The sequence below is a fragment of the Pinus tabuliformis genome, chromosome 8, assembly GCF_031772625.1.
Source record: "Pinus tabuliformis cultivar Carrire ecotype Pingquan chromosome 8, CPIR1, whole genome shotgun sequence".
NCBI classification, from domain to species: domain Eukaryota; kingdom Viridiplantae; phylum Streptophyta; class Pinopsida; order Pinales; family Pinaceae; genus Pinus; species Pinus tabuliformis.
Genome location: NC_142294.1, coordinates 249958282 through 249970637, shown reverse-complemented (window position 1 = coordinate 249970637; position 12356 = coordinate 249958282). Strand labels below are relative to the sequence as shown.

The 12356-nt window shown below is 36.3% G+C and overlaps 1 protein-coding gene across 1 annotated transcript; it reads left to right on the top strand.

The window, feature by feature from the left end:
- The first annotated feature begins 272 nt into the window (after positions 1 to 272).
- On the top strand, positions 273 to 1412 carry LOC149235086 (uncharacterized). The gene has a single exon (XM_089368456.1). The coding sequence runs from the start codon at positions 273 to 275 to the stop codon at positions 1410 to 1412; it is 1140 nt and encodes a 379-aa protein (XP_089224582.1).
- Positions 1413 to 12356: the final 10944 nt, after the last annotated feature.

The window sequence follows — 12356 nt, the reverse complement described above, 5'->3', positions numbered from 1 at the left end:
GCAGGATCTGATGCTCCAGAAGCCAAGGATACACAGGATGCTCAACTGTGTCCAATCTGCCTGATGAATGCTAAAGATCTTGTTTTTGGATGCGGTCATCACACCTGTTATGACTGCGGATAGAACATTGTTACATGCCCTATATGTCGCAGTGATATCACAACCAGGATAAAACCGCATTAAAGTCAATGCAGATTTCGCAGAAAGATAAATATCTATTATGACTGGGCCATCTGAAATACGCCGAATTGGGGCTGGATTGGCATGGGTCCATGTTCTATTGTGTGGATTTGCACAGTGGCTACGATAAGGAGCTTTTTGGCATACTTGAGCAAAGGGGCAGAGTGAAGACCAGAAGATGTAAACGTTGTTCTGCTTCATCCTTCTTTGACACCCACTTGTCTCCTTTCTATAGAATAGAACAGCTTATCTTGGCTACTATTCCTCTTTCAGAAGATAATCCAGCTTCAAGTATTGTGACAGAGAAGAACATCAAGTTATTATTTGAAATGCAGAAAAAGGTGGATAGAATTCAAGGAAACTACTCTGGATCATTGGTATCTCTAAAGGATATCTGCATGAAGCCTGTTGGTGAGGAGTGTGCTAATCAAACTGTTTTACAATACTATAAAATGAAACCAGAACTGTTTGATGATTATGAAGGGTCTTCACATGCGTTGTTTTGCTTTGAGCATTACACATCTTCGGAGCCATGCTTGAGTTCATATCATGCTCCTGTTGACCCAAGCACAATATTAGGGGGTTACAAGGGAAGCAACTATTCACAGGCAGTAACTGCATTTGTTATCACATATCTCGTTAATAATGCTGTGGACAAGACAGGACATGAAAATAGAAAAGCGTTAGCACGGGAGAATTCTTTCATTCATTTAGTGAAAGAAGAGCTTATTCAAATGGCAAAGTTGCACAATCTTACTCTTGCATTTTCTGCAGAAAGTTCTGTGCAGGAAGAACTTAAGAGGGAGAGCACTGCTGATGTTGTAACCATATTGATCAGCTACATTTTCATGTTTGCCTACATATCAGTGACACTGGGTGATATTTCACCACACTTTTCACCTCTTTATGTTTCATCGAAGGTGTTACTTGGTTTGTCAGGGGTTCTTGTTGTTGTCCTTTCGGTACTTGGATCTATTGGGCTATTCAGTGCACTTGGAGTGAAGTCCACTTTAATTATTGTTGAAGTTATTCCATTTCTAGTGCTTGCGGTGTTAGTGGATTTCTTACTGCAAGTGACTGTATTTGTTTCTCTTATGACATTTGATTTGATAAGAACAGAAGGAAACAGAGTTGATTGCTTTCCTTGCATTAGAGTCAGTCCATCAACAACTGAACTTGAACATGATAATTTGGGCAGGAGGCACCAAAAACCTGGCCTTTTGGTGCAGTAGATGAAGAATATCCATGCACCTGTACTAAGCATACCATCAGTGAAAGTTGCAGTCCTATTGGTGTTCAGTGGTTTTTCTTTTGCAAGCATTGCATTAACTACAAGGTTTCAACCAGGTTTAGAGCAACAAGTGGTACTTCCAAGAGACTCTTATCTCCAGGGCTACAAATGACTTCAATATTACACCAAATGGCATGCTTCTAGGGCAGGGTTCAGTTCTGAATGATGTTCTTGTAGCCAGATTCATACAGTTATATTTAGAACAGTGAATGGTGTTATTGGTGTCATTGCATTTTTTCCTCAGGAGAAATATCTGTTTCTTGAAAAGTTACAAGCAAATCTTGTCAAAATGATCAAGGAAGTAAGGTGCTTAAACCATGAACAGCGGCAAATCTTTTCGAAAGGTTTTGTCATCACACAGGTACATGGGAAAGGCTTACAACACATCAAGGACGTGGCAGTCTGCTCCACTTCTTTGGAGTCGAACATTTTGAGGCAAACCGAGGACCGACAAACAGGGGCAATTTCCTATGTTTCCAGGCATTGGAAAACATGTGATATCGAAGAGTAACATGAAGCATTAAAGATCCATCACAGCCACCGCCAGAAGGGAACCAGATGTCAGAGAACGAAAATGATTGTAGACCAAGGCTGTTATGGAATTAGAATCCTATTTGATTTAGAAGTCTAGAAGATCTAGTAGAATTAGAATCTTAATTGTTTTAGGATTCCAGAGCTGTCAATTAGTAGTCAGTTTTAATTATTAGTTAGTTAAAGTGTTAGTAGGTGTCATCATAGGCAGAATTGGAGTTCCCCTCACGCTGGAGGAGGAACCTCAGTTAGAATAAAAACTCTATATATAGCTGAAACAACAATGTAATTGAGGTTGGAAAACTTTATGACAGAGCATTGTATTTGGGCTTATGTAAAGACAGAGTTTCAGTAATATAATTTGGCTTTACTTCTCAGGATTCATGAAGGATTTCTATGTTCAGAATGTGTGATCTTGTCTTTTCCTTAATTTTTTACAGTTGTATAAATGTATAATCACTCAGAATTCACTGATTGTGCTCTGATTTCCTGTATGCATTTATAAACTGAGGTTCCATATGAGTTGTGTTATGAATATTCAAATGATGAATGCCCTGACTTCTATGTATAGTCAAGATCATTGTTATTTAAGATGTTGTTGACTCCATAGGCCCAATGGAAACTTGTTTAATGTTTTCCCAACATTCATATTTGTCTTAGTTATTTCCCAAAGAGTTAGCCATCTTATCTAAATCAAAATCATTAACCCATCCAGAGAGAGCCCTCTCAGGTTGAGGAGGCTAAGCCTCAGCCTAAAGTAGGTTTGAAATAGTTACTTGAAGTCTTCCTGGTCTGCAGCCTTCCAGGGCCTGATTTTGAGATAACACAATGTACCTTGAATGATATGATAACTAGATCGATGGTGCATTCGTCTATGTGCTTGAATTGAAGGCACACTTATGGGATGTCGCACCTCTGCAAACATTCAAACATTACATTAAAAACATCAATAACATCTATACACACATTTAATAGAAAATTAAGAGGAAAGATATAGAAACAAACCTAGCAAATCACCAATTAGACAGTTGTCAAACAACGAAGCATGCTCCAATGAAGGTTGATCCATATGAGGAGCTCTTTCATCTGTAAGATAACAATGCATTTTTCATCAATGGCATGTAAAGTAATACACACATCATAATATTGACTACATGAATTAATAATCCCATCCAATGCACTTTGAATGACTTGATAACTAGATCGATGGTGCATCCGTTTATGTGCTTGAAATGAAGGCACATTGGTGGGATGTTGCACCTCTACAAACTTTCAGACACTACATTAACAATATTAATAACATCCAGTACACACATTTAAGAGCAAATTAAGAGCAAAGATATAGCAACAAACCTGACAAATCACCAATTAGACAGTTGTCAACCAACGAAGCATGCTCCAATGGAGGATGATCCATAGGAGAAATTACACTAGTGGGATGTTGCGCCATTGCAAACATTTTCACACTACTTCATTAAGAAATGGTTATGTTTGTATACACTAATCTAAACATGTCGATTCCGTCACTTTATGGAACTTACCCGAGACAATTGAGGATGCGTTGTTGGAACGAGGACGACCTCACTTGTTGAGATGTTGAAACTAAAATGGTTCATAATTGGATGTAGGGACTTTCAAATCAATTTCCAAGTTGCCACTTTATTTGCCTCTTTTGTTTTTATTTTTAGGGCTAAGGAAACTCTTCTTTCTCTTCAAAGATGAGTCTTACGCACCCAACCCAAGGGTGAAGTCATAGCGCATAATATGAAGTGTTGAAAATTGCAACAAGAAATGTTAAAAATAACATCAAGAAAATCCTAATTTAATTTGTCCTTGAATTAAATTAGGAATTAAATCGAAATTCTATTCTCATAGCAACTTGTGATAGTTAACTAAATTAATTTGACTTAGTTGGCTGAGTAAATTCAAGTTAGAAGTCTATCTAGAGTCATGTAGAGTGATTCCTAAATTTTAGAGGTCCACGTTGAGTTCTTTTGAGTTGTAATTAATTAACTCAGCCTAACTGAGTTATAGTCAGTTAAACTAGTTCAAACAGTTGGAGGAACTAGTAGTGGGGAGCAACTTCACTGCTCCACTAGTTAACTGAAGATTCACTCATAAATAACTCATGCATGTCAGTTCAGAGGAAGACCCAGTTGAGATTAGAGTTCAGGGACATCATACTATTAGTTGTATAATTTTCCGAGTTGTACAGATGGTGCATGTAATAAGTAGAAGGCCTATGATGGATTGCGCAGTTGTGGTGAGGGATTTTCCCAATTAAAAAATGGGCTAATTCTCTTAGGAATTGAATAACGAAGTAGGGGTTTTGGCAAGCAACATAATTGGCTAAGTGTTGGCTTGACCTGGTTTGTGAAGCAGAGAGATAGATTGTACTTGTGTAGGAATTGTTCAGGTTGAACAAGCATTGTATTTTCTTCTCAGATCTTTTGGTTAATGCAATATAGATAGTTGGGGTTTTGAGAAGTTGCTTTCCCTAGAAAAATATTGTGTTATGTGCAATTGAAATTATTCCTTTTCTACTTATTATTTTCATTGATCAATTTTGGTTTCCGCTGATGAGTAGAGTAGATTATTGTATTACGTTTTAGCATATCACATAAGTTGTTGAATCTACAAGTAAAAATCTACATGGTATAAGAGCAGGATTTCTTTTGGGCGGCGGGTTTGCAGAGCAGATTTGAAATTATTTGTGAAAATTTTTCAAAACAAATAACATATCTGGATTCCTTGGGAAAAAATACCCAAAAAAAAAAATCGGCAGAATCAGAGTTTAGATGAGGGAGATATCGCTGATTTAAAATCAACTCTTTTGTTTTTAGAGAAAATTGTGACGATGGGGTAGTTACAACGCAAATCTGAGTTTCCATAGTGCCTATACGATGTCATATTTATCAAAGGGAAGGTTTTCCTTAGATACATCACCACGGGACAGGTGAAACAAATCGATGTGCGAATCAAGAACCTGTATGCACTTGAGGTACAAGATGCATGCAAAGCCTTGAGGAGCAAGCTAAAGGTTAGAGACTTGGTGGTTGAGAGGGAGCATGACTTACCTCTCAACATGTAGCCTCAGAATCAGCCTCCACCAATTATGGAGCAACCATAGTTAGAGAAGCAGAGAGGAGACCGAGTGGAGACATCCACTCAAGCAGAGACCTCCAAAAGGGGGAATTTTCGAGCCAAGTGGGCAGAGGGAGCACATGCAAGCATACCTCTAGGTGAGAGCTGGGGTGATGTGAAGCAATAGTCCCAAGAGTTCATAAATTGGGAAAGATCCATTGAGGTGTTTTTTGTCTCATGGGTCATTACCTTGCTATGGGAGCCCACAATACACAGTAGCAGGATGGATCAGTGGTGGTTGATGCAGTCCGATGCGAGAGTGACAGAGGCAGAGACTAGCAGTAGACAGATACTAGGGAGCATAGAGCAGAATTGGCAGCAGTGAAAATGGCATAATGGAGAGTCAGCAGTAGCGCAAAGTTTTCAGTAGACAATGCAATAGCTAGTAGCAATCAGAGACTCTGGTGACAGATGCATCATACTGATTCAGTTTGGATGCTTTTTCAATTTCAAAAGTTGCAGCAACAACAACACTAGAGAGAAGTGTTGCATGCAGAACATTCCAAAGGTACCAGATTGGGATATAGTTGAATTCATTTCTTGCTGAGAGGGAGTGTTGAAAATTGCAACAAGAAATGTTAAAAATAACATCAAGAAAATCTTAATTTAAGCTGTCCTTGAATTAAATTAGGAATTAAATCGAAATTCTATTCTCATAGCAACTTGTAATAGTTAACTAAGTTAATTTGACTTAGTTGGCTTAGTAAATTTGAGTTGGAAGTCTATCTAGAGTCATGTAGAGTGATTCCTAAATTTTAGGGGTCCAAGTTGAGTTCTTTTGAGTTGTAATTAATTAACTCAATCTAACTGAGTTATAGTCAGTTAAACTAGTTCAAATAGTTGGAGGAACTAGTAGGAGGTCTAGTATTGGGGAGCAACTTCATTGCTCCACCAGTTAACTAAATATTCACTCATGCATGTCAGTTCAGAGGAAGACTCAGTTGAGATTAGAGTTTAGGGACAATGTACTATCAATTGTATAATTTTCCGAGTTGTATAGATGGTGCATGTAATCAGTAGAAGGCCTATGATGGATTGCGCAGTTGTGGTGAGGGATTTTCCCAATTAAATATGGGTTAATTCTCTTAGGACTTGCGCAAGGAAGTAAGGGCTTGGCAAGCAACAACATTGGCTATGTGTTGGCTTGAGTTGGTTTGTGAAGCAGAGAGATAGATTGTACTTGCGAAGGAATTGTTCGGTTTGAACAAGCTTGTATTTTCTTCTCAGATCTTCTGGTTAATGCAATATATATAGTCGGGGTTTTGAGCAGTGGCTTTCCCCAAAAAAATATTGTGTTATGTGTGATTGAAATTCTTCCTTTTCTGCATAATGTTTTCATCGATCAATTTTGGTTTCCGCTGATGAGTAGAGTAGATTCTTGTCTTATGTTTTAGCATATCACATAAGTTGTTGAATCTACAAGTAAAAATCTACATGAAGATCATTGGCATCATCCATAATTTTTTTAACCAAACCTATCAACTATTTTGTCTTTATCAAAGTAGCAGGAGGGCTATTCCTTAACAGGTCTAGGTAGCCAAACAACTCCTCTCTAGCCAATTCAACATTTGGATCTACATTGTTATCAGCCATGATAGCTGTGTCGACATATGTATCAAGGTTTGGCTCCTCCATAGCTATCTCATTAGGGGCATTGAATGTATTGGGTGTGGTATCATGATCCAATAAAGAATATGAATTCATTGAAGGGGAATACAACTAACCTAGCTTTATGGAATGCTTGCAAATGTTACAACGAATAGACCATGGGCAATCAAAAGTGAAAAAAATTGTGTGATGCCAAGTGATCAGATATCACATATTAGGTGTACTTTGATTCCTCACCTAATAAGCATGAGATATGCTCTCATGAGGGTTGCAATCACTATCTGGAATTCTTCTAGCTTTTTCCATTGACGATTCAAGTTGCTTCTCTTTCTTGTGGTTGTTCAAATATCCTTCTTTTTTCAAAATTTCCTTGAATCAGTAACATAGTTCAACATTTGTGAGGAGAGTATAAAATAACCAATCCATCCTACGAGAACATTTCTTTCTATGATCAGATAGAAAGGCAGTCTTGAGATAATAGTGGTATGATTCCACAACATTATTTGTCTCTTGATTTGCATGAGGAAAATCTTGACAACCTTTTACCCACATCCCTAAATGTAAAAACTCAATTAGTAAATATATCTTGTCTTTATGAAACAAAAAAAGTATAAACAGAAGAAAGAGTATGTGAACTTACTAAACTTATCACCGACAACCCAATTCTTGTGGAAATAGTCCAAGAACTTCACCTTAGTTGCAAATTTAGTGAAAAATCCATTTATTGCATTAGTCACTTCATCGTTCGAACAATTTTCATGATATGGCCTAGTTCATTGAACATCTCTTTTTATTTTTCTGGACTACTAGCCAACCGGTTAACATTTTTGACCCATGCCCTCCTTACGTGCCAAACACACAATATTACTTCACACCTGGTGATGCTCTTGCCATATTTAATTCATTTTAAGTGAGAAATATTAAATTGAATACAACTTTCAATGTCAAATAAAAAGATTGAAGTTACCTCAAAGCAATAATTTCAGCCAATGCATCATCAACCATAAAGGCATTGACCTTCCAATCATGACGAAGTTGATAACACCTATGCATGAGGTGCTCCAACCACAGTGATATATCTTGTGATGTACTATGTGACATCACCACCCATGCAACTGGAACCCCTTTTTTTTGCTCAGCAAACACCATGAGTGTGTACAAGTGATACTGTCATATTAAAAAAAAATGAAGTTATTTTTACACCATTAATCATATTGAATCATTACAATCAAAATGATTTCACTAAATGAATCATTGCAAAAATTCTAAGCCCATATTTATTTGTGTTGAATGTTGAATCCATGGTTATTAAGCTATTATGGCATAGCTTAACCATAGTGTCCAACATCCATTTTGTTTGTATTCCAGCTATAAAAGGGACATTTTCAACATTCATCTTTTGGTAAAATAAGAAATCATTTTGGTGTTTTTCATACCAAAGATTCACACTCATTTCATCTTTTTTATGAAGTTGGTAATTTCCTTTCATCATAAAATTATAGATGTTTGCGACATCTTTTCTGCATAAGAAAAAATCTCTATCCCGATATGTGGCATCTATGTCAACATATTTTTTAATATGCATTTTACAAATTGAGTTAATTGGCACTTGTAGAAAAAAACAATTTTCGACATAAGAAACCATGTCCCTTGAAAGCCTTGGCTTATGCAGAGACCTAAAATCACCTGAACTGTCGTGTTTTCCATGACAGAGCCATCATTCCCCATCTTAACGATCATACATGTTGTAGGTTATTATTGCTATCTCGGGGCTTTGAACCGTAACCTTTACAATAAAATGGCACTGGTAGTCCCTGTTTTTCACAAATTACTGCTTTCGTTTCCCTGTACATTTTTCTCTATTGTACTCTGGACCATATGAGCAAGCATAACTACATAACAAATTTTAAGATGTAAAAACATACGACAAATAATAAAGCACTATTAATACCAACATCTAAAGAAGGCATCTAAAATACTTATAGCTCCCATCGCAGGGAAACATTACCCCTTAAGCTTGGATCTTTGGTTAAGCCTGACATTTTAGTTTTTCGTCGGGCAAAGGTACATGGAGCCTTTGGATTCATTTCCTCTCCTTTAATGAAGCTACCGACTCTACGTACAAGAATTTTTGCAACTCGATCAATGCTCATGTTGGCCTTAGATACTTTAGTCTAGACTAAATCTTTACCATAAAATATGATTTTCTCTTTAGGGTCTTGCACCTCAAGGCCCATTATAGTCTTCCATTTCTTTTCCATTTTGTCTCACAATCTACAAAAAATGTGGAAACATATTAGGAAACCTATTGTCCCAATGAACATTTACAAGTAAAAAATTCAATGAACCTAACTCCCTCACATCATGTTCAAAATATTGCACTCTGGCTTGCAAAGAAATAACACAAAGGGGAGATGACTCTTCTCTATTTGTTGAAATGTATGGAATAAGAGAACTCTACATAATGGACATAGAAACTGCTCTAAGCTCTAAATTTGTTTGGGAATGTATTCATAAATAAATCTCATGTAGATTTGAATGACGGGCCTTGGAACAACTCTAGAATGTGCTTCAATGATGGAAAAGATCTCAACTATCTACCCTATAAACACAAATTTCTGAGTATTGTGAACAGATAACCCACTGGCAGGCACTCAGGGCCATGCTTTTGCAAATGGAACTAGTCTTGATCCTTTTGTTGAACATATAGTTTTGTTGATCATATTTCTTATTGATACTTTTAAGTAGTAATTTGTATATATGGGCCACTGAAATGAAATGGCTATTTATTTTTTACACTACCTTTCTTGTTGGGTACCATTGTAGCCCACATTGGTTAGGGTTTTTGAGGTTGTTGAATTCATCTTCCTAAGTTAAATTTAGAATATTTTTTTTATCCTGCATATATTGAATGCAATTATTCAAAAAACTCAAACAACATTGAACATAACCACCAAGCTGTAGATTCAAACTACCATTTTTCCCCATAGTTTTTTTGAAGATTTATGACCCTTTTTTGGTAGGGATTTTATAGTTCTTTTGAAGGCATGTTTTTGCTTTAATCCAATAGTTTGAATGTCAACACTACAAGTTTACAATCTTGCCACCTTAGAATTGTGATTTCAGAGGTTCATGAGTAGTCTAAATCTATATTAAAATTGCAATTTGAAGCATGAAAATTACAATCTAAGGATTTCTTGGTTTGACAGATTTCAGCACAAAACTAAAAAGATTTGAGTGTCAAATTTAAGTTGGAGAATATCACCTATCATGAAGCTCAAGATAGAGAGTATCATGTAATCATCTGACTTTTGCATATCACAATTTGAAATTTAATGTGTTAAAGTTATAAACCTAAGGCATATACATCAAAGTTTTGCAAAATCCAAAGTAATAATCTCATTGAACAATTGTTCAAACTTGCTCTAATATTACTAATCTGTTTCAAACCAAAATTTGAGATCTTCAAAGATGGGCATGCCATTCACGGGCTTCGTTTCTCTGTCAAGTATTTTGTCTTTCTTCAAGGGAAACCAAAACAACTTGGATTTAATATTATAACGAGAAACATTATAAAACCAAAGTTTTCACTCCTTTTGAATGGACGACCACAACTAAACATAAGAGAGATTTGTAGATCTTAAGGAAATGAACGTTGTTTTCCATGAAGCAAAAACCAAACTTAGTGGAAAAGAATTTCTTTCAAGGTCTTAAAGTATTTGGGTTACTTCTTGTAAATTTGCAAGGGTTAGGTCATACCCTACATTTCAGGTTAGTCAAACATCCATTTAATTTGTAATGTTACATATTTCACTTCCAAAAAACTTTGCAAACCTCCTTAAGAAAAACGTTGGAAAATGATTTTCCAGCACCTACAAGAGCACTGGAAAATCATTTTCCAGCACCTACAACAATGCTAGAAAATGATGAGATTGAAGTGTCAATGCGAAGTTATAGTTTTGGAACCTTGAAAAAACATTATTATTAAAGTTAAGGGGTCAATAAAGTGCTTCTAGGTAACCATGTCTTTATGTCTTTTGGAGTCTAATGTTTCAAGTGAGTTGCATCACCCCTCACCAATACTAAGAGAAAAATGACAGATATGAAGGAATTATATAGATATATTGATTAACTTAGAGTAGAGGGCTAATAAATATTGATCATTTAGAGTATCTACAGGAAAAGGCAATGAGAAGAAATGAGTTAGAAAAAGGAAAATTAACATGCCAATAAAAGAGAGACAAGGGAAGGAAAGGGACAAAAATCAATGTTGGAACTTAAAAATGGAGATGATGGAAAGCAAATATATGATATGATAGTTACCCACAATGTGCTTACCTCTTTATCATCTAATGGATTTATCCAAAAAATAGGTTTAATAAAATAACATGTATATCTTTGTGGTCAAAATATCCATCCCAATCTAGATCAAAAAATCCTTATATATGTATCTCTATGAGTTATATGTATTTTCTCATAAAGAATTGCATAATCTAAAGTGGCAATGTTGGCAATCATCCATCTAGTTAGCAATGTTGGCCCAATAATAGTTTTCTAGTCCAAAGTCTTGAAAATATCTTTCAGAAAAGCATTGGAAAATGAGTTTTCGGCGCTGCCTAGAGGAGTGTTGGAAAATGATTTTCCAATGCCTACAACAGTGCCGAAAACTGATGAAACTGAAAAATTGGTGCAGATTTGGTTGTGAAACATTACAAAAAACGCTTTATCATGAATGTATAGAGGGTGATAAAGTAATGTTTAAGAGACTAAACATTAGACCTTTATTAAATTATATATTAACGTTTTATCAAAAGCAAGTGCATAAAGTAGCAACCAAGTGTATGAAAAGCAAGTGTTTGATAAATTCGATAAGGAGGAGTAACCATTTTTGAGGCGATGGCAACCATTTCCGAAGCAATGGTAACCATTTCTGAGGCGGGGGAGCACACAAGGGCCAATTTGCAGCATCGGGGGAATAATTCAATTGGTTAATACTCAGGACCTGTTGCTAGTTGGATAGATGGGAAAAAGTGGGAACCTTAAACGATATGAGCCAGATGGAGAAACACTCTTCGAGTTGTATGGGGTTGACATGTTGGCAATTTTTAGAGAAGCGGGTTGGGAGCCGATTTTTCACCTCTTCACTGAGTATGATCTTAAGCTCACCTCTGATTTCATTGACTCGTTTGATAGAACTAGCGCTAGGGTTCAGGGGCTATTATTTCAAGTAATATAAGAAAGCATCGTGAAGGCAATGAAAACACGACTGAGGGGAAAATATGGTTTAAGAGATAGATGGTGCAAGGAATAGATCTCAATTATTTCTTGAAGGAAAACAACCATGATCCTTGCTGGAGCGTTGGGGTGCACATCAATATTTTAAAGTCAGAATGGGTTGATCCTATGAGGATGATTCAACTTTATCTGACATGTGATGGCCGTTTCTCCAAAGTTTTCTTATACCATATGCGATTTCTTGTACATTTGGCTTGTTTTAACAAGATGAACTTGCCTTTTTACCTTCATCAAAGTTTGATTAAGATGGTGGCCTCTGCAAGGAAAAGGAGGGTTTGGTACCCACATGATGTATACCACCACGGTT